Raw genomic sequence first — 26,206 nt, forward strand, 5'->3', positions numbered from 1 at the left:
CTTGCCTGGGGGAAGCCTGAAATCCTTTATTTACAACCAACATTTCCACCTACTGTGTGTCAGACCGTGTGGCAGGTCCTTCTACCCTCGGCAGTAATAACAATGGTGATAATAATACCAGTAGCTTCTGCACACCCAGCTTTTGCAAGAACCGGGCAGCGGGCTGTGGGGTTTTTGTGTATGATCTCAGTGCATCCTGACAACAGTCCTGTGAGTGCCCTGCAGGTGCTGTCCTTAACCCCATTTCCCAGATGAGGACACTGAGGTCAAAAAAATTGAATGAGGGGCGCCTGGGTGGCTCAGTGGGTTAAGCCGCTGCCTTCAGCTCGTGTCATGATCTCAGGGTCCTGGGATCATGTCCCACATCGGGCTCTCTGCTCGGCAGGGAGCCTGCTTCCCTCTCTCTCTCTCTCTGCCTGCCTCTCCATCTACTTTTGATTTCTCTCTGTCAAATAAATAAATAAAATCCTTAAAAAAAAAATTGAATGACTTTTCCAAGGTCAGGTAGCCAGGAAGTGGCAGAGTTAGGATCTGAACCTGGATTGGGTGACTTCTGAGGTCCTCCTATGACTCTGTAATGTCAAAATGGCCTTTCCCAGACTGGAAAATTGACCATAACCCAGAACATGGCCCACCAGAGCAAGGGGAGGTGGGGGCTGTGTCCCAGGCAACGTTTGTCTCTCCTCTCTGTCCCCGTGATCATTTTCCTCCCTTGACTCTGTCCTGGGATCTCCCAACACACATTCCTCACCCCCTCTACCCCCCAACTGCCCTAGGAGACAATGAGATAGTGATCCACTCATCTAGCTGACCTAGGATGGTGAAACTGAGTTCTTATGCTGGCTGGGCCACTGAGTACCAGTCAGGGCCCCTCAGGGAAGGACTTTGGCTCCAAACTCAGCAAGTTTGGAGAGACGCACCCCAGAGCGGGCTCAGTCATTGCGGCGCACAGCTGCGGGCACCCTGTGCTCATTGCCTGAACAGGCGTGCAAGTGAGCTTGGCTTTCGCCCTGCTCTGATGGGCTCCCCGCTGATGGGGTATCAGGCATGCAGGTTCCCAAATTGCAGAATGCATGGAATAATGACTGTAACCATGCCTTCCGCGGAGGGAGTATTTACTCAGCCACCAGCATGGGGTCCAGGGCTTTCTTTACACGTAGTGCTGGATTTCATCCTGCGGGGACCCCACGTGGTAGGTGCTATTATCCCCATTTTTCAGGGAAGGAAAGTGAGGCTCAGTGTGTTTACCAAAGTTTGCACAGAAACCAGATGGTCTGAGATTCCAAACAGAACATGCTCTAGACCGCAGTGTCATCTGACCCAGAGTGGGGAACGAGAGGTATGCTCTCTTTGAAGGTAAGGAACCCGGGAGCGTGGGGGCGGTGGCGGCGTTGGAGGGTGGCGGGGAGGGTGGAGAACCGGCGTTTGAGCTGGGCCGGGCGCCCCAGTAAGAGTTTATCGGGTGGAAAAAGGGAAGTGTGGCCTCCCCGGCGGGGAGCTCAGAAGGAGCAGAGGTGCAGCCGGTGTACGTATGCAGCAGGGTGTTCGGGGAATGGGGAGCCTTCCCCGGCCAGCGCGGGAGGGGGCTGGCGGCGGGGATACCAGATGAAGTCCGAAAGGGGCGCGAGGGCTGGAAGCTGAGGGGCTACGCCCGCTGGAGTGGGGCAGCCGCCTGCAGGTGAAGGGGAAGCGGGGCGGCCCCAGAGCTGGGCGGAGGCGTCGGAGGTACATTTGAGGAAGCAGGGTCCGGCTGAGGGGCTGCCCCGGAGGGGACGTCAGCCCCCCGCTGCGTTCCAGCCCACCGCCCTACCGCCCAGCGCACGGGGAGACGGCGGGAACCCGAGCCTCCCCAGAGCCTGGCAATCCGGGAGGCGGGTACGAGCGCAGCATCGACTCCCGTGTCTTGATCTGTTTGCAATATTTTTCTTCTAAAAGCGTTGCTACGGGGCGGAGGGCTGGCCTTAATTAGGAGGTCTCACGAACAGGGCCATTACAGGCAGGACCGCCGGAATATTTGTGGGTGAGGCAGGACCTACCCCCTCCTAGGACTTTACCAAGCGTCCCTTATCACCGCTGATTCCCAAAGCATCTGGGAATAATACCCTAGTTTCATCCTCTAACTGTCCCTTCTCTGGCCTCCTACCATCTTTACCCGTCAGGTTTTATCTCAGCTTCTGCTTCAGCCGCACGAACCGACAGGTTCCGGACTGCGAGAAAGAGCACAGTCCCGGGACCTCCCGGGAGCCTGTACCTTTAAGGGAGGGGGCGGGGCCAGCCGTCGGGGGCGTGTCACTGGGCAGGGCCAGCGAGGGCAGGGCCGAAGCGGGACCCGCCCAGGTCGACTCGGCCTGGAAAGTGCCCGGGACTCTGCCACCCGCTGGGCCCCCGGATCCGCGGCTACTGGTAGCACGGAAGGTCTGGCAACGCCTACCGGCGGCGGGGCACCGGGAGGGCCTCGAGGCCCGGCGGGGTCGAGGTTCGGAGTTGGCGGGTCCGAGGCCCCGCCCGAGGTAAGGGGAGTCTCCTCGTCTGCCAGGGCGCCGCCTGAGGGCCGGGCACCCGGACTTCAACTTCTCAACATCCGTCAAGGATTGGGAAACTGCACTTTGATGTTCTCGGGGTCTCGCACCTAGAAAGTGCGGCCGCAGATGGGGTTGCAGCCCCAACTTCCTGCGCCCGCCGCTTCCTATCGGGACTGCAGGTCTTCTGAGCTCGGGACAGGCGCACAGGAAGCGCTCAATAAATGCTCCCTTGTGAATAAGTGCAAGAAATCGGCAGCCAGTAAAGAGGAGGCACACCACAGATGCAGGCATTTATTGAGCTCTTACTGTATGCCCCGATGGGCCAGGATTTGTCTCCATTTTGCAGATGCGGAATCAGAAGCTCAGAGAGGTGAAGTGACCTCACTGAGGCCGCACAGCTCCTAATTTGGGCTGTGACTGAATTGGAAAGCTGGAGTGTCTGGGTCCAAATCGGTGCCAAGTTCCGGGAAACAGGAGGAGGGGAAAGTTAACAGGTGAGAAAAGAGAGCTAGGACAGGCCTTGTCTACCCCTCTTTCTCCTTCTCTTCCTCTGGAGCCTCCTCCCCCGCCCCTGCCCTGTCAGGTCATTGAGAAATAACTGTGCAAAGAATGACCCAAAAAAATAACGTTTTCTGGACTTTGTTTCTGTTGATGCCAAAATAAAACATGCTCATCTACGACGTGGGGCAGAGCCAAAAGAAGGAAGTCGGTGTGCCAAGGACGTGGGTTTTTTCCCAGTTTGATTTCTTTGGAAGGACTGAAGCCGGTTCTGCCCTGGTGTTTAGGTGAAAAGTAGATGCTAGAATCCAGCTCGGCTCTGCTGCTAACACGCTGTGTGATTTTGAGCAATTCACTTCCCCCTGGGCCTTGACTCCCCCATCGGAGGATCTGCTGTTGACTTTGTGACTTCCTTGCCTTGTGACTTTGGGCACGTTAGGGAACTCCTCGGAGCCCAGCTCCCTCCTCTGTAAGACAGGTGGAGACGAGGACATCTCCACAGTTGTCCTGAGGACTGGATGAGAGAGAGGTGAGGCACAGCAGCTGAGTAAGGACACAGACCTGGCCCTGTGCCCAGGTTTGCTCATCTGTAAAATGGAAATAATAATAGTACCTCCCTTTGGCCAGTTGCGGGAATTAAATGAGGTCATCTATGATAAGTGCTTAGTTCATTGGAAGTCACAGAACAGCATTGCTTAGTCGTCTCAAATTGGTGGCCCAAAGGCCACGTCCACCCCCAGAAGTAGGTTTCTTTTGTTCCGAGGGCTTGCCAAGTCCCCACCGCTGCCTACTTCCTGGATTGATTTCCCACAGCTGATCCCGGAGCTGAAGTCTCTTCTAGAGTCCCAGGATTCCTCGTTCCAGCCCTGATATTCCAGTGTCAGGGTAGGGGTGTGGGTGGGAGAGGCCTGCATCTCCATGGAGACACTATGGGGGGGGGTCCTTAGGAAGAAGGGCATAACTAATCTACATACTGAATGAGCGGGGGCCCTGAGACCCTCCAAAGAGCCTCCATCTAGAATGAGTTTCTAGATTTGGCTTTCCTTTGGTGGGGTTAGCGGGCGGGGCAGTTCTTCAACTGAAAAAATCTTCAGTCCCTTCCTGCTAGGGCCTAGGCTCTTTGGTGACCCTGACCCTCCTTCTTACCTCACTCTCTGCAGGCCACTGGAGTGACGGGCTATTTGGAAGTGAAACACGGCAGAAGGGGAAGCAGAGAGTGAGGGCCAGGCTCCGCCGGGTCTGATGGCTGGCAGACAGCTGTATCTGTACTCACTGCTGAGTTTCTTCTATGTGGGGCTGCTGATGGTGGAGATGGTGTCTGGGACGAGGGGCCCACTTATAGGGGTCCACATCAGCTCCCAGTTTTCAGCCTCAGGTGTGAACCAGACCCCCATGGAAGACGTGAGCATCCAGGTAGGAAGCCGGCATCAGATAGGGGTGTATTCATCCAATCAGCAAATATTTACTGAGCATCTACTATGTGCCAGGCACTGAGCTAAACCCTGGGGTGTATCAGGGAACAGTATAGACAAAAATTCCTATCTGATGGAGCTAACAGTCTTCTAAGAGGACAAGTAGTGGAGCAAACATGTAAATTTCAGGTGGTAAGATGTTAAGTGGTTTGCAAATAACCTCTTCGGTGGGAGCTGTGACGGGAAGGGCATATTTTCAAATATTTCAGAGTGGGCGGTCACAGGTGGCTTCTGTGTGGACGTGACCTCTGAGCCAAGCCCTGAATAGAAAAAGTCAGTCACTTATACAGGCATCTGGAAAAAGAACATTCCAGGGAGAGAACAGCAAGCACAAAGGCCCTGAGGCAACGACAAGCGTAGTATGTTCTTGGAGCATGGAGGAGGCCAGAATGGCTGGAACAGGGTGAGCGAGGGGAGAATATTAAGAGATGAGAATGAAGAGGTAGTAGTGGCCAGATTACAAAAGGCCCTATAGGCTGAGGCTAGGAGATGATATTTGTTTATAATAGTTGGGAGCCTCTGGGGAGTTTTAAGCAGAGGAATGTCAAAGGCTGATTTATGTCTTCAAAGGAGCTCTGTGGCTTCTCTGGGAAGAATGGATTTAGAGGAGTGAAGGTCCCACCAGGGAGACCAGTGGGGGGCTGTTGCATGTATCTAGAAGAGTGGTGGTGGTTGTGGGGGATAGGAAAGGAATGGGGGGTTTTGAGATAAATGTTGGGGGCACAGTGAGTGGAATGTACTGAGGGATTAGAGGGAAGGGCATGGTGCTGGAAGAAAGGAGATCTCTGGGGAGAAAGGGGTGCTGTTGACTTGGATGTTTGGAGGGAGGAGAAATGGGGACACTTGGGTGAGAGGCAGGAAGTCTTCTTCCCATAGGCTGTTGAGACAGGCTGCAGGAACTTGAATCATGCCATCCTGATGTCTGTAAGCAGAGGAGAGGTCACAGCGGATCCCCAGTTAAAGACTGAAGGCAGGGGCCTGCTCACGATGACCCCCAGGCGTCCATTCCACGTGCAGGGGCTGGAGTTTCCAGCCTTCCCCATTCCCAGGAGAACGGAAAAACTAACTCCTCCCTCTCGAACTGAAGGGCTGAGAGTGGTAAGTGCCCAAGCCAACTTCATGGGGCTGCAGAGCACCTTCATGCCTACTTTCTGAGGCTGAACGGGTAATTATGCCCATTTTACAGAAGGGAAAGTGGTTTATGGTCACTGTGGTTATTAAATTCCCTGGTGCCTCTCCAAAGAGGGTCATGCTCCCTGGGGGTAGGAAAACCGAGGTAATCTGTTGTTTGTTCCAGGTAACCTCTGAGTTACTGAGCACTCAGGCCAGCCCCGTGTCAAGCTCAACAAATTCTCTCCTATACCTCCCGAGATGGGTAAAAACATCTCCATGCTAGAGATGAGGGTACTAAGGTTTAGGGACGGGAAGCTGGCCAGAGCCAGGAGAGGGTCAGCTATTTCCCTGGGTGTCCTTAGTGACTCGGGGAAAAGGATAAGAAGGGAATGGGGCAGAGGTGAAAAGTCACCCACCCCGGGCGCAGAGCAGGACCACTATGACTGTGCCACTCGAGGGCAGAGAGCTGCGAACAGGTGCTTGTGGACCTTGTGGGGAGGGCATGACCCCCTTGGGATGGGGCTGATTTCGGGGACCTGATTTGCTGGCTCACTCTGCTGTCAGGGGAATGGAGACAAGCTGGGGTGGGAGCGTCTCCCTGGATCCTCCCTGGCCGACCCTGAAGATGGAGAGCCAGGAAGGAAGGCAGACAGGAAGAGGAGGCTACCCCTGCCCACTTGGCTGTTTCCCCAGGAGCTTCAGCTGGTAACTTTCAGGCAGAGCTGAGTCTGAAAGCACCTAGCAGTGGTGGGCTGTGTGCCCTTGGGCAAGTCACTTTGCCACTCTGTGCCTCTGTTTTCTAATCTGTTAAGTAGACAGAATCGTACCAACCTTCTGGGTCTGTCATGAAGACTCAGTGAGATGGTGACCAGCACAATGTGTGGCAAAACAGTTATGAGGACTGACTGTGTGCCCAGCACTGTGCAAGACTTTGGTGGGAGAGGCGGACACGGGACAAGTCTATGATCCTACAAATAACTGGGGATATCAAAACACATAAGTGCTTGGAAGGAGGGGACCTGGAGTGACAAGAGTTTATAACTGGGGGATCCGCCCTGGGCTGGAGGCGGTTAGGGAAGGCTTCCTGGAGGATGCATCTGGGGAACTAAGGATTGGAGGATGAATGTGGATTCAGGGGGACAAAGAAGGAGTGGGGTAGCGGGCCAAAGCGACAGCAGGTACGTTCAATACAGCGGGCTCGGTGTCACATTGGCAGAGAGGCACAGGCCAGGGTTGGGCGATGGCCAGGGGCTCAGAATCTAGAAATCTTACCCCCACCCCCACCCCGTGTCGTGTTGGTGGGAGTTCAGAGAGGGCTAAAGGATCACAGAGCCACGATCTGACAAAGTAGTTTCTTTTGAAATTAGGGTGAAATAGACATGACTTAAAATTTACCAGCATAACTTGAAATTCTCCCTCATGAACCATTTCTCAAGTGTGCTGTTCCGTGGCATCAGCTCCTTCACGCCGCTGTAGCCATCACCGCCATCCACCTCCAGAACTTTCCTACCTGGCGAAACTGAGGCTCCGCCCCAGTACATAAGAACTCCCCATTTCCTCCTCCCCCATCCCCGCTTTCTGCTTTCTGTCTCTGTGGATTTGACTAGTCCAGGTCCCTCCTATAAACAGAATTAGTGGGTATTTGTCTTTTGGTGACTCGCTTATTGCACTAAGCACGATGTTTTCAGTTATGGCTTCCAGAAGGTTCTCCCGTGTTGTAGCACGTGTCGGAACTCCCTGCCCTCTGAAGGCTGAATGATGGTCACGGTGTGGATGTGCCACCTCTGGTTCATCCATTCACCCATGGGGGACACTTGCTGCTTCTAGTCATTCTGGCTGTCACGAACAGTGCCGCGGTGAACGTGGGTGTGCGTGTCTTCTCTCTGAGACCTGGCTTTCCGTTCTTTCTGGTTTCAACCCAGAAGCGGATTTACTGGATCATAGGGTAATTCTATGTTTTCCCACTTTTATTGAGATAGAGTTCACATCCTGCACTGTGGTAAGTGAGGAATTAACGTACATCTATTGGGGAATGATGACCATAAGCCTGTTAACATCCCGCCTCTCAGGTTTAAAAAAGAAAGGAAAAATGGTGTTTTCCCTTGTGATGTTCCAATGGCTTTCATACTTAGCAGACAGCAGCACTCCCTGTCTGGTGACTAACGCTCTTTCTTGATTTTTCGGGAACTACCGTCCTGTTTGGCAAGGCTCTGCACCGTTTCACATTCCCAACAACAGCCCACGAGGGCTCTGAGTCCTCCCTATCCAGGCCAATACCTGCTAGTTTCAAGCGCTGTTTGCTTTGTATGGTAGCTATCCTAATGGGTGTGAGCTGGTATTTACAAAGCTTTTAACAGAAAGTTTGAAAAGGGGGAGGGACATTCCAGGCGGAGGACAGTGCTTAAGCACAAGCGTGGCATGACAAAGGACAAATATCCATTATATAGAGAGCGTCTCCAAGTCAATAAGAAGAAGCAAACATTCCAGCTGAGAAAAGGGGCAGCTCGAAGAAGGAATACAAATGACCACAAGACGGGCACTGACAGATAATCAGGGACTTGCAATTGAACGGCAAGAAGATTCCTGCCACATCAGCCTGCACAAGACTTGGGGGGCAGGCGCAGGTGTGGAATCCCATTTGCTGGGGCTGGTGCCAGTGTGTACAAGTAAGGCTTGCGGGAGTGTATTTTGGCAAAACCCATCAAGTGTCTAAGTGCAAGAAGTGCCGTCAGGGCCCTGCCCGTGTCCTTCGTATACTACCCTTTGGGAGGGCTTCTGTTGACTTCTAGTGGCAAGCATCTTTTTCCAGAACCACCCATAAACACGGGAGGTGGGTAGTGCTGGGGAACTAGCACCTCTCCACCCCCAACCCCCACCAGCATCCTCTCCTGATGTCTCGTAGGAGTTGGTGTATAAATACCGCAGCTCCCTTGCCCCTGGGATTACCAGCCCAACGTGGACAGTTCCAGCCTGGCCTCTGGCCGCGCTTGTTTCTTTCCCCTCCTTCTCCTGCTGCCCCACTGTGGCGACTGCATTCCATACACTTCCCAAATACATACTTACTCCCTTGTAAATCCTTGTCTTCAGGTTGCTCCTGGAGGAACCCAGACTCTGATGCACTCTGACTCAGCACTTTTACTTCTAGAATTCTCTTTTCAAAATTTTCTCATATGTACTCAAGAGAGTCCCACACAAGGATGTTTATTGCTGGCTCTCCTGAAAAATCAGACTTGCCTGTATGCCCGCCGGTGGGGAAATATTACCCCGCCCCCCATATCATTCAGAGCATGAAATACTGTAGTAATGTTAAAAAGACCATAGGGTATCCACAGGGCGTTTGATGGTTAAGACAGGGTTCTAGAACCTCAAACCAGCCCTAGAACCTCAGTTCTGACCCTGTCTACTACGGAGTGGACCCCAGGACACTGTTTTGTCTCCTTTTCTGTCAAGGAGGTATGATAATAGTGACTTCCTTGCAAGACTGTGGGACAACTTAATTGAGATACATTTTAAGCTCCTAGTCCTGTGCCTGGCATATGGAAATGACTCAGCGTGCTTTGACTTTGATCCCCTTCTTCCTCACTACGTGTACCAGTATCTTAATGGGTGGTATATATGTGAAGTGGTAAAAGCAAATTGTAGAAACGAGAGAGTTAAGAGGGATCTATTTCTGTAAAACGAAACCAGCTGTATAACAAGGTGTGTGTGCAAGGTCGTTAGGCCCGTAATGGGACTCTGGAAACTGATCGTGGTGGGAACTTTGGAGAAAGGTGGGATTGTGGAGGGTAGGGAAGAGAAACACATTCATGAATGACTTGTATAAAGAAGTCTATTTTAAACAGTTGGCCCTTGGAGGGTGTGGGGGGCTTAGGGGGCTGGGCAGAAGGAGGTCATCTTTAGCTACTTAGACGGTCCTGGTCCAGGTGCCCTCAGGGGGTCGACCCCTGACGAACCTCTTTCTCCCTCGCTGCAGTGTCGTGATGTGTGTGGCCTGAACGTCTCTGACCGCTGTCCCTTCATCCGGACCACCCCTGACTGCCGCAGTGAAGGGGGTTACCTGAACTACCTCGAAGGCGTCTTCTGCTACTTCCCACCTGACCTCCTCCCTCTGGCTGTCACCCTTTATGTGAGGCCCTGCCCCGGGGTAGGGGGGTGTGAGGGAGCAGGGCTGGGGGCCCAGGCTGGACTTGACAGTCCCACCGCCCCCTCCCAACCCCGCCCCCCTCTCCCAGGCTTTCTGGCTGCTTTACCTGTTTCTGATTCTGGGAGTCACCGCGGCAAAGTTGTGAGTGTGGCCTGGGCTCCCATCCAGCTTATAGATGGGAACGGAGTCCCTGGGAGGGTGGCACTGGGGTGACCCCATGTTTAGGCGGAGGGTGGCCGTGAAGGCACACCCTGTTTGCTTTCTCTCCATAGTTTCTGCCCTAACTTGTCAGCCATCTCCACCGTGCTCAAGCTGTCCCACAATGTGGCAGTATCCTTTTGTCCCCGGGTCTGCACCCCGGAGGGTAGGAGGGCTGTGGGAGGGGAGTCTGGGAGACTGGGTGGTGGTGGCTCACGGCCCAGGACAGGTCTGGCCAGGCGGGGGCCTCTGCTTTGTGTCCCCTTGATGTGCTTCCTCCATGGCGTCACCTTCCTGGCGTTTGGGAACGGCGCACCCGATATCTTCAGCGCCCTGGTGGCTTTCTCGGATCCGCGCACGGCCGGCCTGGCCTTTGGGGCGCTGTTTGGTAAGAGCGGACCTGGAGCAGCAGGGGTAGGTGGAGGAGGGCAGCCGGGTGGGGGCAGGGCGGGCTGAGCTCGGCATCTTCTCCTCCAGGTGCGGGTGTGCTGGTCACCACCGTGGTAGCCGGCGGCATAGCCATCCTGCGCCCCTTCACAGCCGCCTCCAGGCCCTTCCTCAGAGACATCATTTTCTACATGGTGGCTGTGTTCCTGACCTTCACCGCACTCTACCTCGGCAGGGTCACGCTGCCATGGGCCCTGGGTGAGCAGCCGCAGGGCTGGCAGGTGGGAGGCACCAGGGAACGCGAGCGGGTAACCAGCCGGGCACAGTGTCACTTCCGGTTCTGAAGGAGGGAAACCTCTCCGTTGGCTTGAGCCCAAAAAAGGGAACCTGCGGTTCAGATAAACAAAGGGGGCTGGGGCGAGCCCGGGGTGATGTTCTGGATTTTCTCAGTGTCCCATTTTAACAAGCACTCTGGCCGGGTTGCTGACTGTGGCCCCCAGTGTCCCTGCAGTGCACACAATCCACTCGTGGTTCAAGTAACGTGGACAGAGAAACAGTTCACACGGGGTTCTGGAAACCCACAAGGGATGCCAGGACATCCAGGGATCAGGGGCAACTATAGGAGCCCCTGAGAGGCGAGGGGATGGTGGCTGGAGCCCAGCGAGGACTAGAGGCCTAGAACTGGTGTCCCCAAGAGCAGGCAACAGCCACAGAGGGTCGCAGGTCCTGCCAGAGACAGGGCACCACACCAGGGAGGCAGCCTGAAAAAGCACCACGGACTCTCCCTTGCTGCATTCTGATTTGTCCCCAGGCCCCTTCTCACCAAACCCAGTGCCACCAGAGCTCGGGGGCTGCGGTCTGTGGGGCTGAGCTTCTCAGGGCTTAGAGCAGGACTCCAGCCCTTAGCACTTGAATCAGGTCCTGCAGGCGACTGTGCCCGGTGTTACCTCTTTGCCCAATTCTGGAGGGCAGGAAGGGAAGATGGGCCGAGGAAAAGCAAGGCGGTAGGTTGGGGGCTCTAAGACGTGGCCGTTTCCCACCTGCTACTGGGCTGGGCTAACACAGACCACCACCAGCAGACACCAGCAGGAGAACGGGCAGTACCTGCTGTCTGGGGCTGTGGCCGGGATGCCACTTGGTGACAGCCTGCACCCTTGTCTGCAGGTTACCTGGGCTTGTACGTGTTCTACGTGATCACTGTGGTTCTCTGCACCTGGATCTACCGATGGCAGCGGAGGCGGTCCCTGGTCTACTCCATGCCAGGCACTCCAGGTAGGGGTCCGAGTTGAGTTCCCACGAGGCCAGTGGGGGCTGACTCCCTGTGCACCCTTCATGACTGCTTTTCATCTCCAGAGGCCAACGTCATTGTCGATTGTCTCTTCGAACTTTTCCTACTTGTTCTGTGCCAAGGTCCCACCTGCATACTTTGACGGATGAGGCCTCGTCATCCGTGTGTCCTATTTCACTGGCTCTTCCTCCTCCGTGCTCTCTCCAGGGCAACATCTGTCTCGGATCTGTCACTGCTTACATCCAGTAATGCTCCCCACTGCCCTTGGCTTCAAACCTGAATGCTTCCCTATGCCTCTGCACCCATGTATGCGCATACCAATATGTGCACACACCAACACACATACACAAGTAGCACACACATATACAAATCCATGTCCACACACATCTACACAACACGCAGTCATACAAATACATATATATACAAATAGATACACAACACACCCAGGTACATATACATATACACATCCCCATAAACAACACACAGGTGCCGGTGACTCCCCCTGCAGGAAGTCTTCCGTGATTTTTCCTCTCCTCTCCTCTGTCTACTGAACCTTCCAAGTTCAGCACACATCAGCCCTGTGCCGTCTTCTAGACCCATCATAGCCCATTAGGCTGGGGAAGAGGGGGAATGAGACCTGGAGAAGGGCCTAAGGTCACACAGAGGCAGGACTAGGGATAGCGATGAGGAAGACAATAGTCCTTTTAAGGCCCCTCTTTGCTGGGCTCAGGATGTAGCATTCCCGAGGACTTCCAAGAAAAGTTTCAGACTGAAAAAGAAAAATACAATGGGCTCCAAATTCTGGAAAGAAAATTGAAGTCTGCCAATGTTTGAGTTTTATCTTTAAATGCACTTATTAAATTAGCTTTATAGCTAGAGCATTACATGTGAAGGTGTTTTTTGAGTTAGACTTTCTCACTCGGTAAGAGTTCCGAGCATGCCTAGGGATTGCTGAGAACGCCAAGGTCCAGAGGACCTACACACCTGTACCCTGAAAATGGCCCTGTCCCAGAGCTGTCCTACCTGGGAACGGTGCAAGGGGTCTGGGTGGGGGGCGGGTCTGGGCTCCCTAGCTGGCTCATGTGAAACTCCCCTTTCTCCTACAGAAATGCTCTCAGATTCTGAGGAGGAGCCCGTGTCTTCCAACAGCTATGACTACAGTGAGTCTAGACTCTGTGCCCAGCTGGGGTGGGGTACCAGGGCCGGGCTGGGGGTAGAGGGGTGGAGAGAGGTGGCCATCGAGGGCCCAGGAATGAGGTTTCGAAGCAGCCCCATCTCTCACTGCACAACAGCCAAGCCAGGCCCTGGGCTTTTCCTTCTTCCTGAGGGTTGGGAGGACCAGGGGGCAGGGAGAGGGTCTCCTGGACGCTGAGCCAGCCAGGGACACCTGCCCCTCTCCCCCTCGTACACCCAGGTGAAGAGTACCGACCACTGCTCTTCTATCAGGAGACCACGGCTCAGATCCTGGCCCATGCCCTCAACCCCCTGGATTACAGGAAGTGGAGGAGCAAGTCAGTGTCTTGGAGGGCCCTCAAGGTGTTCAAGGTAGGAGAGGGGGGACTCTGGTACCAGACTCATGGCTCCATGACAACAAAGGACAGTGGCCACTCAATCTTCTCTATCTCAGTGAGAGCGGACGGGTCAGGGTCTGCTGAGACCCTTTCAGAATAGATTACATGGCACGTGATGGGGAAACGGAGTCATAGTTTGGCTGATGGCCTGACCTGTGCTGCATGGAGGAAGGATTGCATCTGGGACAGAGGGAGAGGGGAGGGAGCCTCTCCAGTCTGCCCAGCAGCACATCCCGGGCCTACTGGGTACTTGGGGTGGGGGTGTGTGTTCTTGTCTTGGCACAAGAGGCCAAGACAGACTTTGCGCACACATTTTAAGCCCCTACTCCGGTCACGTTCACCAACTGCCCATGAGCCGAAGCTTGGCCCGTGGCCACGTTCAACGTCAGTAGGGCAGGAAAATACATTCTGCAGCCTCTAATCACTTGACAAAGGACATGGGCGTTCTAGGAAGGGATTGAAGAGGCAAGGGAGGGGACTGCTTTGTTCTAGGAAGGGATTGAAGAATTGTGAATGGTATCAGGCCTATCACGGTTTGATTAAATCGTAACAATTTCATAAAAGCTACTACGTGATGGGCTGAGTATGGTGCCAAACAGGCGTATGCCTCGTTTCATTGCACTTGGCTTCCCCAAGCTTCACAGACACTGTGTCTGTTACAGGTTGCGGGTCTGTGGGACCCTGTGCTTAGTTGTCATGTTAGCACAGCTTTTCCAAAAGCATTGACTGATTCCGTGTCCCCATGTCACCTGCTGGAATTTCTTGCCACATTTCCGTCTTTTCCCCGCTACTCTGGGGGTTGTGGTGATCTGGGCACGGTGATGACAGCTTGTTGGAAGCCCGGCTGCTTGACAGCATTTTCTAGCAATAAAATATTTTTTTAATTAAGGAAATGTAGATATTTTGGGGGGCCGCCATGCTGCAGCACTCTTAATAGACAGCGTAGCGTAAACATCACTTTTCTACGGGCTGAGAAGCCGAAAAATTCGTTCGACTTGCTGTCTTGGGACCCGCATTTACTGAGGTGGTTTGGAACCAAACCCATGATGTCTCTGTGGTTGGCGTGTGGTGAGCGCTGCATACATGGGATTATTAATTTAGTTATTGGCTAAAAGCGCAAGGTGTGGAGTCCATCGGAGCTGGCCCTGGATCCCAGTTCACATACCCTCTGTGTGTCTTTGGAGAAGTTCCTTAACCTCTCTGAACCTCAGTCCCTTTTTCCAGAAGGTGAGAAAAACCATAGTTCCTACATCTGGGGCTGAGGTCAGGATTAGTGGACGAGGGACCATGGTCACCTGAGTCACGCCAACCCCCCCCGCCCCCAACAAGATCTCCAGGTCCCGATCCCCAGAAACATGACTCTGTTACCTTCTTGGCAAAAGAGCTGTGCAGGTGGGATGAAGGGTCTGGGGAGGTAGAGCATCTCCTGGGTTACCCAGGGGGGCCTGATGTACCCATAAGGGTCCTTATGGGAAAAGAAGGGGTTGGGGGTAGAGGCCAGAGTCGGAGGAGATGTGATCCCAGAAGCACAACTGGGACTGACCAGGGCCACCAGCCAAGGGGTGCCCCAGAGCCAGGAGGGGATAGATTTGTGTTTCTGGAAGGCACTGGCTTTGGGCTGGGGTTGCAGCAGCAGCAGGAGACCACCGGCAGCACCGGGCCTGGGCCTGCCCAAGGCCGGGGCCTTAGCCACACCAACTGCATTCCTGGGTAACCTTGCCCAGGGGGTGGCTGGCCCAGACACGGGCCTCCCTAGTGACACCCTCCTGCCTTGGCTCCCTTGGCAGCTGCCCGTGGAGTTCCTGCTGCTTCTCACGGTCCCTGTTGTGGACCCCGACAAAGAGGACGGGAACTGGAAACGGCCCCTCAACTGCCTGCACCTGGTCACCAGCCCGCTGGTCTTGGTCCTGACCCTGCAGTCGGGGGCCTGTGAGTATCCCCTCCCCAGACCAGCCCACCCCCCCCCCCCATTCCAGAGTTTTCTTCTCAACTGCACCACGGGGTCCTGGGCCTGCGGTGGAATCCCGGGCACTTAACATATGCTTGTGCCGTAAAGGGGCACCAGCATCCCACACTCAGTCGAGCCGGTGCTGCCAGCCGCGGGTGGGAGCAGCACGCTGGTGGCCCTCGGACCAGGTCCAGCCCTCCGTCACTTGCCTGCGTTAAAATATTAGGAGATTATGGGGCGCCTGGGTGGCTCAGTGGATTAAGCCGCTGCCTTCGGCTCAGGTCATGATCTCAGTGTCCTGGGGTCGAGCCCCGCATTGGGCTCTTTGCTCAGCGGGAGCCTGCTTCTCTCTCTCTCTCTGCCTGACTCTCCGCCTACTTGTGATTTCTCTCTCTGTCAAATAAATAAATAAAATCTTAAAAAAAAAAAATATTAGGAGATTTCACATCAGAATGCGGGTGCGGCGTTCCCAAAAGCAGAACTGGCTGGCGCTGAGAAGGGCGCCCCTGGTGTGTGGGGGTCCCGCTGTCCGCAGCAGGGCAGTCCCCTCCCTCGCCTCTTGGGGTACCCGGCTGGGGAACTGCAGTTCTCTCTGTCTGCTCCAGGCTGTCCTTGCAGTTCTCTCTGTCTGCTCCAGGCTGTCCTTGCCCTTTCTGACCTGCTCTGGCTCAAGAAATGCCCAGTGTTGTCAGGCACCTCCCAGCTCCCGCTGCTCGGGCTTCTTCCTGTTGTCTGCCTTTAGTGTTTCACGCTGCCCCCTCCTCTCTGTCCCCCGGCGTCACCGGGAGGTGGAGGAGGTCGGGCGCTGGGGGCCAGTGCATGGCTGGCCGTGGTGTTTTTGGCTCTAACAGGGTCAGCAAGTTCTCTGTGGGTCCCCTCCTGGATTTATGGCGGGGGGACACTGTGAGAGAGCCCACCAGGTCCCAGGGTGACCCCAGAGCTGAGAAGGGCGCCCCTTAGGGGTTCCAGCTGTCTGGTTCATCAGTCTTCCGTTCCCTGTTGAGTGGATGAACCCAGCCTCGTAGGCCAGGCCACTGCCAGGGACTCACTGTCACCTCTGGGGCTTCTTAAAAGAGTGGACCCCAAGCATCTGTCATTCACGACCCAGCCGCTTGACTTTTCTCCCATCGTTGACTATTCCCATGGACATTTTTCTTGAATCCGCTGTTTTTAAAGTTACTGAACTGCACCAATAGGAAAGTGGCTTCATTGCCAGTAAATTCAAGGTAACTGCAAAGATAAATACAATAAAAATAAAGCATCTGAGCCTGGAGTCTCTGTTCCATAGGGTGTGCAGCAGGGGTTAGAGACGCCGCAGACCTATTCGCACCTTTGTAGGAGATTTCCTACAAAGGAGAAATCGCTCACCTAGGATGCGATAGTGGCACGGTGTAGTTTCCTGCCCACATACCAGCACCGTCTGGTGATAGCAGGTCCCCACTGGGGAATTACTGCTTCAGGCGAAAGCATTTATGACCCTCCTCTGGGCTGAGCCCTGGACTTGGCTCCCTGCCCGAGGGGGTATCGGGTCTGCTAGCAGAGCCTCCTAGTCTCCTCCCTCTCTGAGCAACACCCAGAGCCATCTTTCTAAAGTGCTGCTTTTCCGAGGTTGTGGTCACTCCTCCACTCAAAGACCTCCATGGCTCCCTAGTACCTCTTGGTCCAAGTCCACACCGCCCCGGCCATTCTTAAGACAGCTGTGTTCCCTGCTCTCTGTCCTTGCCGGCGTCCACCTGCTTGGTTCCTTCCCACCCAGCTCTCTCCTCTTCCCCTGTGGCCTTCGTACCCTCTCTCTGTTCACGTGTCATCGCACATCCTCAGCACTCAAAGAAGCCCTTCCCGACCACCCTGCACCCTAGCCGCCTCCTGAAACTCCCCCAGAACAGGCATGGCAAATTCAGAGAAAAGGCCCCTCGCTCAGGTGTCAGGTTCCAAAGCCGGCACTACCCGGTCCGAACCACGTCCAGTCAAAATGACCTCCTGAGATCCACACACAATGGATCGTGGACACAATTCGGTGTATCAGCTCCCTTGTGTAATTCTAATGCCACTGACACTGGAGAGCCAGTGAGCTAGACCGAAGAAGGAGAGGAAAGTCTGGACGCAGGGGTCTGGGCAGCCAAACCATCCACTGCCTTTGAGACCAGTACTAACTCCCTGGTGGTGGAAAGGGTTGTGTGTGGAGAATTCTAGAGTGTGCCATCTGCCTATAGGGTTTTCCCCGTTTCATGTTTTGATGTGAAGCCCCTGAAATTTTCATAACTTTTTTTAAAAGATTTATTTATTATTGGAGAGAGAGAGAGAGACTGGAGGTGGCGTGGGGGAAGGGCAGAGGGAAGGGGAGCCTGAGAATCTCAAGCAGATTCCCCGCTGAGCACGGAGCCCAATGCGGGACTCAATCCCATGACCCTGAATTCAAGACCTGAGCTGAAATCAAGAGTCGGATGCTTAACCAACTGACTGAGCCAACCCAGGAGGCCCCAGAACTTTCATAACTTTGAATGGGTTGTTTTGTGGAGTGGTCTTATCAAGAGAGCAGGTGCTGGGCTCCAGGACCAGTGGGTAAGGGTTGGGTTTGACTGTACGGTTCATTTAGTGGAGCGATGCCCATCCATTGGCAATGCCTGGCTGGAGGGTGCTGCCTTGAAGCTCAGTTGGAAGAGGCATCGGCATGATGGTTGATTAGTGATGTCTGCCGTGGGCGTGAGAGAGGACAGTGGTGGTGAGTGGGCTTAGCTATTCCCATCCTGGTCTCCTAGCAGAAGGCTGGGGAGAGTCTGTCTTTCACATTGTCTGCCTTCTTTCTGGTGTGGCTAGCTTCAGGGCAAGCCCTCTGTCTTTAATTTCTCTGTCCCCCTCAAGTGCCCAGGGTAGCACTGGGGACATTTTATGTTCAAACAATCACTTGTAAATGAGTTTTATCCCTGGGCCTCTCCCCCAGGCGCTCCTACTCATTCTGGGGACGGGGTGTGCCCTCCAGGAGCAGGGGCCAAGCTGAAGCAGTGGAAAGTACCAGCACCCCCTACCCCTTCTTGCCCTTCTGCAGATGGCGTCTATGAGATAGGTGGCCTCCTTCCTGTCTGGGCCGTCGTGGTGATTGCGGGCACGGCCGTGGCTGCGGTGACCTTTTTTGCCACATCCAACAGCGAGCCCCCCAGGCTTCACTGGGTAAGATCCCCAGTATCCCACAGTGGGGCAAGAGGACAGTAGGGTCTCCCAGGAGGGCGTCCTGTTTGTGCCCCAGGGGCAGACAGGCCGGGAATCACTTTCCATAATGACTGGTCTTTAAGGCCACTTTAGAGGATAGTTTTGTTCCTTTTAAAGATCCTTTTTTTTTTGGTAACAGCTTCATTTTATGGAGATGTAATTCACATACCATACATATAATTTGCCTATTTAAAGTGTGGGATTCAGCGGTTTTTGTTATATACACAGAGTTTTGCCACGATCACCACCATCAGTCTGAGAGCATTTCAAGACCCACACCCATGAGCAGTCGGTCCCCTTCCCCTGCCCCAGCCCCCAGCCCCCGCCCACCTGTGTCCTGTGTCTGTGGAGTTGCCTGTTCTGGACTTCTCATGGAAATGGGATCCTACGACATGTGGTCCTTTGTGAGTTTGCCTCATGTTTTCAGGGTCATCCCGTGCACTAGCCGGGGATTAGGGAGTCGCTCCTTTTCATGGCCAAACACGATCCATGTTATGGAGACAGTACGTTTCGTTTATCTGTTCACCAGCAGTGGACACGAGTTGTTTCTACTTTGGGGCTGTTAACAAGCAACGCTGCTGTGACGTTTGTGTAAACACATGGGTCTAGAAATAGGCTTTCCTTCCTCTTGGGTGCGTTCCTGGGTGAAACTGCAGGGACAGATGTTATGTTTCACTTTTTGAACAATTACCAGACTCTCTCCTGCTCATTCTGGAGGATGCACCCACGTGTCTCACAGCCACGTTCCAAGGATGGAATTGTCCAGTGTTCGTGGGGTTATTTTTCCCCCTTCTCTCCACCCTGCAGCATGCTGAGGAATTTTTTTTTTTTTAAAGATTTTATTTATTTATTTGACAGAGAGAGATCACAAGTAGGCAGAGAGGCAGGCAGAGAGAGAGGAAGGGAAGCAGGCTCCCCGCAGAGCAGAGAGCCCAATGTGGGGCTCGATCCCAGGACCCTGAGATCATGACCTGAGCCGAAGGCAGTGGCTTAACACACTGAGCCACCCAGGCGCCCCCATGCTGAGGAATTTTTTAAGGCAGTTTGTTTAGAATGTATTCTTCGAAGTTCACTTACAAGTTTAATTTTTTTTTTTTTGCTATGTATTGATAAAAAAAACTATAGCTTTTATTTTGAGAAATTCTTGAGTGTGTCAACCCAAAGCAGGTCAAATTTCGACCAATTGATGATGTAGGGAAATAGTGTTCAGCCAGTGTTTTTACTGGGTTTTAAAGTACTTCACCCACTCCCAACGGACGTCCCCCAAAGACACAGCGCTGAGTGAGAGAGGCCCACCACGAAGGACCACGCGTGGTGTGAGTCCACGTATGAAGTGTCTAGAACAGGCAAATCCATACAGACAGGAAGCAGAGTAGTGGAGGGCCAAGGCTGGAGGAAGGCTGGGTGGGATGGGGAATCACTGCTCATGGGCACGGAGTTTCTTTTTGTGGTCATGGGACAGCATTTGGTCCCTAGCCTGGAAGCTGAGGGAAGCTTCTGGAACTCTTCCCTGACAGAAGAGTAATGCCGAGCTAACATTTTACGGAGCACTTACTATGTGCCGAGCACTGCCAGCTCTGAATCTGTTAACTCATTTCTGCTCACAAGAATCTGGTGGGTACCGTGATCATCCCGCCTTAGTGATGAGGAACTGAAGCCATGTTTCCATGTGCCTTTGGGGACTGTATCCCTGTTGGGGACTGGCCGTGGTCCCGTCACCACTCATTCCCTCCCCAGCTCTTTGCTTTCCTGGGCTTCCTGACCAGCGCCCTGTGGATCAATGCGGCAGCCACAGAGGTGGTGAACATCCTGCGGACCCTGGGAGTGGTCTTCCGGCTGAGCAACACTGTCCTGGGGCTCACGCTGCTGGCCTGGGGGAACAGCATTGGAGGTGACTCGGGGGCAGCTGGGGTTCTGGGATGAGTGCAGCTGCATCACGGCTCTCTGCTCCCCTAGCCAGAGTGCACGTGAGCAGGGCCATCTGGGGCACCTGCCCCCAGCACGAGCTCAGGCCCACTGTTGTTTGGAATGACCATCACTGGGCATTGGGTTGAGGTGGTCTGGCTTATATCCAGGCCAGGGGACTAGATAGGCCCCACCCTCTTCCCCACTCTCTGCTGTGTGGACAGTTGCCTCCCCAGGGTTCAGGCAGGACATGGAGCCTATTGCAGCCAACCATGCTGAATGTGTACATGGGTGTGTGACATATGTAGGCATTCATGGATACACCAGTAGACCCTTTTCTAACTGTAGCTGTCAGGTAGGGTTGGCTAAGTTGTGCACTGCACAAGAACATTCAGACAAGGAGTCAGGGGGGCTGAAATCTAGCTCTCTTTCCACTGAGCTTTTTGGGCACCTTTTCCAAATTTACATAAATGTGCTGTGCATGCTAGCAGTAATGGTAGGTCACATCCCAGAGTTGCCCCTAGTGGGAAAGAATGGGGTAGAAAGAATCAAGGAGGGAATTGTGTCATGGGATGCTGTGGCCACAGCACCTAGCTAGCTACTGCAAGGCCCAGATGGGCACTCATCTGTGTTTGTTGACTGAATGACTGTGGGTAACAGTAAGGAGTGAATGACCCAAGAGGGCCAGGAGGAACTACTCATCATTCAAAGCGGTCTCATTTCCCTGCAGATGCCTTCTCAGATTTCACACTGGCCCGCCAGGGTTACCCGCGGATGGCATTCTCAGCCTGTTTCGGCGGCATCATCTTGAGTATCCTTTGTGGGGCTGCCCTCCCCACGGCACGGGCTCCAAGGGCCATGGCTGTGCTCCATGCCCCACTCCCGGGATTGGGGAGTGTTCCTTCCTGGAACACCTGGGACAGGAGACACAGCTGCTGGGACCTCAGCTTCCTCATCTGTAAAATGGGGATGTTGAGAGGACCAACCACAGCTGGGTTGTTGTATGGACTGAATGAGGTGACAGAAATGCGTGGCAAGCACTCGGTGGATGGCGGTGTTTGTTTGTTTTTGTTTTTTTAATGTTTCTTTTTTTTTTTTTTTAAGATTTTTATTTATGTATTTGACAGACAGAGATCACAAGTAGGCAGAGAGGCAGGCAGAGAGAGAGGAGGAAGCAGGCTCCCTGCTGAGCAGAGAGCCCTATGCGGGGCTCGATCCCAAGACCCTGAGACCATGACCGGAGCTGAAGGCAGAGGCTTTAACCCACTGAGACACCCAGGTGCCCCAAGGTGGTGTTTTTCATAGATGCCCCCATGCTGAGTTTTTGAGGGCACTGAGGAAGACCCTCTTCCTCCTGCTTATAGATGTCATGGTCTATAGATTTTAGGGCTTGGCGAGCTTTTTCTGAAAGGGCCAGAGAGTAAATATTTTAGACTTTGTGGGCCATACCAACCTCTCTGGTGACTACTTGACTCCACTGTATAGTGTGAAAACAGCCATAGGCAATACAGAAATGAGTGGGCGTGGCCACTCATCAAATGTTCCAATAAAACTTTATTTATAAAACTTTATGAAAGTGGACAGCGGGCCAGAGGGGCTGCAGGCTGCAACTTGCTGCCCCCTGTTCTATCTAGAGAAGACAAAGACAAGCAAGCCGCCTGGGGCTGAGAAAAGAAAGGGATTTGAAAGTAGCTGGTCCTGGGTCCCAGGTCCGGCGCCACCACGTCCCCAGTATGTGACCTTGGGGCTTCGCACACATCCTGCTTTCTGCCCCTCGGTGATCTCTGTGCGTTCAGAATGGGTTGGGATGATGATCGGCGGTGGGGCACAGCACCCAGGACCGTGTCTGGCCCAGGCTCTGTATCCAACAAGTGGGAGATGATGTTGGTTGTGAAATAAAGTCGGGGTATTTGAAAGCCCTTAGAGTGCCTCTGTGCCCAGGCACCAGCATGCAAGGGCATGTGGGCCAAGCCCAGTGCCAGGGGGATGGCCAGCTTGAATGGGTGGGGCCCAGAGGCGTTCCTGGTGTGTGTAACTCCCCGGCTGGACAGGGCTTTCTGGGGCCCCTTGCCCCCACTGAGACCTGCTCCCGGCTTTCAGGCTCTGGCCTCCCCCGATCCTTCAGGCTGGGATGAGAAGGAAAGAGCTCTGCCTGGACCAGGGTCCCCTGAACAATACCTAGAGATGGCCTTGACCTGTGCTCCGTCCCCCAGAGGACGGTGGGTGGTCACCTCACCTAGCTGCAGGGAAGCCGAGTGTTTACCACGTGCCAAGTGCTTCCTTCTGTCACCTCATTCCCTGTTTACAGATCGAGTGCCGAAAGCACAGTGGACACTCGCCTTCCTAAAAGGGCTAACACTGGGCAGGATCTCCTCAGAGAGGGAGTTTTGGGGCTGGGGTGCAGAGACCGTAAGCAAAGCTGACGGGTGTGCAGTTGGCGTGGGGGGGCTGCTGTTCCAGCAAACTTCCTGAGCCAGGCCACAGATCTGCTGGTGGGAGTGGGGCTGGGCTGTCTGCTCCAGATCTCCAGGAGCCCCGCGGCGGAGGTGAAGGTGAGTGGCCAGACTCTCCTGCGAGGGGCCCCCTTCTCGTGGGGTCCCACCCTGAGACCATTCACATCTCAGCGGCCTATGCTTGCCGGGGAGGGGCGTTGTCTGAGTTTGTGACAAGCCTGATCTGTAGAATGTTCCAAAAATATCTTGAATAGAGGGTGGAAAATATATATTCTTTATAAGTTCAGGAGTAACTAGGACGTAGCTTCCAGGAACGGGCAGGAAGGCCCCGGATTTAGGTAATGGTCTCATCACTTAAGTCTTTTGCTGTGTGACTGTGGGTGAGTTTAGGACATCTCTGGGCCTCAGTCTCCTTGCCTGTGAAGTGGGGTTGAAGGGCCCCCCCGCAGGCCTCCTGGGCAGCACGCATAAGGTAAGGGCCAGGCCGAACACCTTGTCTTAGCACTGCTCACAGGACAGACCAGCATGAGGGACTGCAGGAGCCCCAGCAGGCAGGAGCCTGGCATATTTGGAGAAGGTTCTGAGACCCATTCAGCAGAGGTTCTCAATTCCCACGATGCCCAAGAATTTCCTGGGGGTGCGTGAGACCTCCAGTCCCAGGCATTCCAGGGGGAGGGGGCCTGGAAACCTGCATTTTAAAATAAGCTCCCTGGGGACCATGAGGGTAGGTCGCCTGAGACCCCCTCTGTTCTAACACTTGCCGGGGCCAGGAAGGTAACCGAAACATGCAGGTGACTCGGTGGGGCGGGGGTGGGGGGGCGCTCGTGTGGCCAGATACTCCAGATTTTCTAGAGAAGTCAAGATTCCTAGGGGACTTTGCTGGTCTCAGATATCACACTGGGTCACACACTGGGCACTTCTGTTCAGAAGGACCCGAATTCAGAGCCCGAACAAGAGAACGATGATGATGGGGATGGGGAGGGGTCGTGGCCTTGGGAGACAGCTGGCAGGCTCCCCCCAAACCCACGAGTGCACTTGCGGTCCTGTGAGGCCGAAAGATGGCAATGTTAGCAGGAACAGTCACCCACTCTCTCTCGGCTCTTGATGGTGACAATGGTGATGACTTGTGGCTGGCTTATAATTAGCTGACACAGGGCCAGCGTTTGGCAGTGGCCAGGCCCCCCCACAAATAGTTACGAACTTAACTTACTGCTCGGAAAGTTTGCTTTTCTTTAAGTAGACAGTCTTTGCGGGGGAGGGGCCGAGGAGAGAGAGACTCTTAAGGATGGGCTCGATCTCACAACCCTGAGATCTCGATGTGAGCTGAAATCCAGAGCCAAGAGTCGGCGCCTCACGGACTGAGTCACCCAGGTGACCCGGAAAGTTTGCTTTTCTAAAAGGTGAACATGATCTGCAAATTTTGTCTATGTTCTTCACGGGTTTAGTAGGCTCCTTTCATTATCGGTTCCCAGGCAGTTGCAGATAATGAGGTTTTAGGGTCGACTCCTCTGGTTCTATTTCTTCCTTCCTCTTGCTCTTTGTGGGGTGTGTGTGCGGGCGTGCATGCGTGTGTCTGTGTTCCACTGCCTTTGTACTGAGTGTCCCAAATGCTCCCACTGTTAGGTAAGGCACAAGGCACCCGGGAAGGCCATCGGGGAGGGTGGCCGTGGGTTGTGTTGGGTGGAAAACACAGGCAGCTCTTAAACACTGCCCAGTGCACGACTCCATTTCTGGTTTCCGAATTGCCTTGCCAGTCTGGTGTGTGTATGCGTGCCCCCGCTCAGTGTGTGCAGCCACGCCACGGTGTGGGGAGGAGGAGACGGTGTCCTTCAGAGCTTGGACGTCCATCTGGGCTCTGTCCCTCGCTCACTAGTTTGCTCGTGTGTGTCCTGGGGGTCATGGCGCTCCCCGCACGGGCGGGCGGGAAGATGAGAGCGTAGATGGTGCGGGGAACACACCCAGCACAGTCCCCAGTGTGGAAGGAAGGGAAGTGGGGAGGGGACAACTTCACTGTCGACTCTTCTGTGTGGCTTGAGGAATTTTCTACATCTGTGTGTATGTCACTGCCTGTGTTAGCGTCCCAGGGCCGCATGACAAGCGACCCCAAGTTAGGGCACTCGAAGCAGGAAACTTCAAGGTGGGGAGTGGCCAGAGGGGTCGGAAGTCCTGCACTGGCCCCCAGTGAGGGACGGGCGACTGGTGGTTGCAGTGACCCAGCCTCTTCCCCCTCCCCCGTTCCCCCCACAGCTGGAGCCAGATGGACTGTTGGTGTGGGTCCTGGCGGGCGCCCTGGGCCTCAGCCTTGTCTGCTCCCTGGTCTCGGTCCCGCTGCAGTGCTTCCAGCTGAGCAGAGTCTACGGCTTCTGCCTGCTCCTCTTCTATGGGAGCTTCCTCGTGGTGGCCCTGCTGACGGAATTTGGGGTGATTCGCTTGAAAAGTGTCTGAGTGCCGCCTTGCACCTGGGGCCGCCTGGTGGCCGGGAGGTGTCACTGCAGGTGGCGAGATGGACGTCAGTCTGCGGGGGGACGGCTGCCTCTGCTGGAGGTTCCTGGTTGTCGCCCTGCGCAGGGACAACAGCTAAGCCTTGTTTCTGGGACATCGGAGACGAGGCTGTGCTGTGGACAAAGCTGCGGACAGAAGGTAGACTTCCTTCTGCCTTCTTGGCTTATCTGTGGAGCCTCTTGGAGGCTGAGTGCCTTCCGGGCTGGTGCCAGAAGGGCAGTGGAGTGTTCCAGGGCCTGTAGCCGTGCCCTGCTGCCTTCCTGCATCTTCTCCTCAGGGCTCACTCAAACCGCTGCCAAGCCCGGGCTTATTAGGGTGACAGGGCATCTCAGAGGGTGGGCAGAACACAGTGAGCGGCAGGCCATCCCGGGCTGAGTCTGAGAGCTGCACCATCCAACAGAACTAGAATGTGAGACCCATACTGAATTCTGAAATTTCTAGTCGCCATGTTAATAAAAGTCCAAAGAAACAGGTCCTCTATTATATGCATTAGTGAATGGCTCCAAAATGTGAGCCTATGGCCCTGGCCCAATTACGGCCACTGGCTTGGATGGCACAGCTCTAGCCTCTACCTCTAGAAAGGCCTGCTGGCTGCTGGCAGACTCCTCTGTACCCTGAACCTTGGGTTTTTCCCCAGCTGTGCAACAGGCATCAGTTGGACCATGCCCTGTCCTACCTCAGGGGGAGCCCTGGGCCGGGGTGCCAACACCTGGAAGCTCTAGGGAGGACGGAGTGGGTGCTCCCCAGTGCCTTCCCGCTGCCTTTTCAAAAAGCAGCTCTCCAGTTTGCCTGACTGCCTTCTGCCAGCAGCAGCGAGGCGATTCAAATGTCTTTTTTTCCAGTGAAAAAATTAATAAATATTTCAAGTGTCCAGCTCTTATTGGTTCCTCCTTACCTGGGCCGGGGGAGGAGGGGTTGGTTCCAAGGCCAAAGGCTTGGGCCTGAGGTGGGGTCGGGGACAACCATGGATGGGACCTCTGACCTTTCCCCACGGTACT

General features: G+C 54.5%; 2 protein-coding genes across 8 annotated transcripts in view; one reads left to right on the top strand and one right to left on the bottom strand.

Moving 5' to 3' along the window:
• Nucleotides 1-1,501: 1,501 nt before the first annotated feature.
• On the top strand, nucleotides 1,502-26,079 carry SLC8B1 (solute carrier family 8 member B1). Of its 7 annotated transcripts, XM_032310593.1 has the most exons (19): nucleotides 2,290-2,510; nucleotides 2,869-3,016; nucleotides 3,308-3,549; nucleotides 4,181-4,433; nucleotides 6,170-6,310; nucleotides 9,579-9,731; nucleotides 9,838-9,890; nucleotides 10,022-10,079; nucleotides 10,230-10,335; nucleotides 10,425-10,592; nucleotides 11,499-11,606; nucleotides 12,729-12,782; nucleotides 13,037-13,167; nucleotides 14,981-15,122; nucleotides 18,188-18,309; nucleotides 20,086-20,239; nucleotides 20,984-21,064; nucleotides 22,738-22,805; nucleotides 24,954-26,079. In XM_032310593.1, exons 4-19 carry the CDS (start codon nucleotides 4,263-4,265, stop codon nucleotides 25,149-25,151), a joined length of 1,908 nt encoding a protein of 635 aa, XP_032166484.1. In that variant the 5' UTR covers nucleotides 2,290-2,510; nucleotides 2,869-3,016; nucleotides 3,308-3,549; nucleotides 4,181-4,262; the 3' UTR covers nucleotides 25,152-26,079. The 7 variants fall into 7 exon arrangements, with proteins under 7 accessions (XP_032166483.1, XP_032166484.1, XP_032166482.1 ...); XM_032310592.1 differs by lacking the exons at nucleotides 2,290-2,510; nucleotides 3,308-3,549 and adding an exon at nucleotides 1,502-1,525; XM_032310591.1 differs by lacking the exon at nucleotides 3,308-3,549 and having other exon boundaries at nucleotides 2,291-2,510.
• Nucleotides 19,842-26,206, bottom strand: part of TPCN1 (two pore segment channel 1) — a 65,293-nt gene continuing 58,928 nt past the window's right edge. Inside the window, exon 30 of the transcript XR_004278070.1 lies at nucleotides 19,842-19,858. The gene's annotated coding sequence lies outside the window, so the exon portion shown is untranslated. The remainder of the gene's footprint in view (nucleotides 19,859-26,206) is intronic.

This window comes from Mustela erminea, chromosome 13 (assembly GCF_009829155.1).
Source record: "Mustela erminea isolate mMusErm1 chromosome 13, mMusErm1.Pri, whole genome shotgun sequence".
NCBI lineage: Eukaryota > Metazoa > Chordata > Mammalia > Carnivora > Mustelidae > Mustela > Mustela erminea.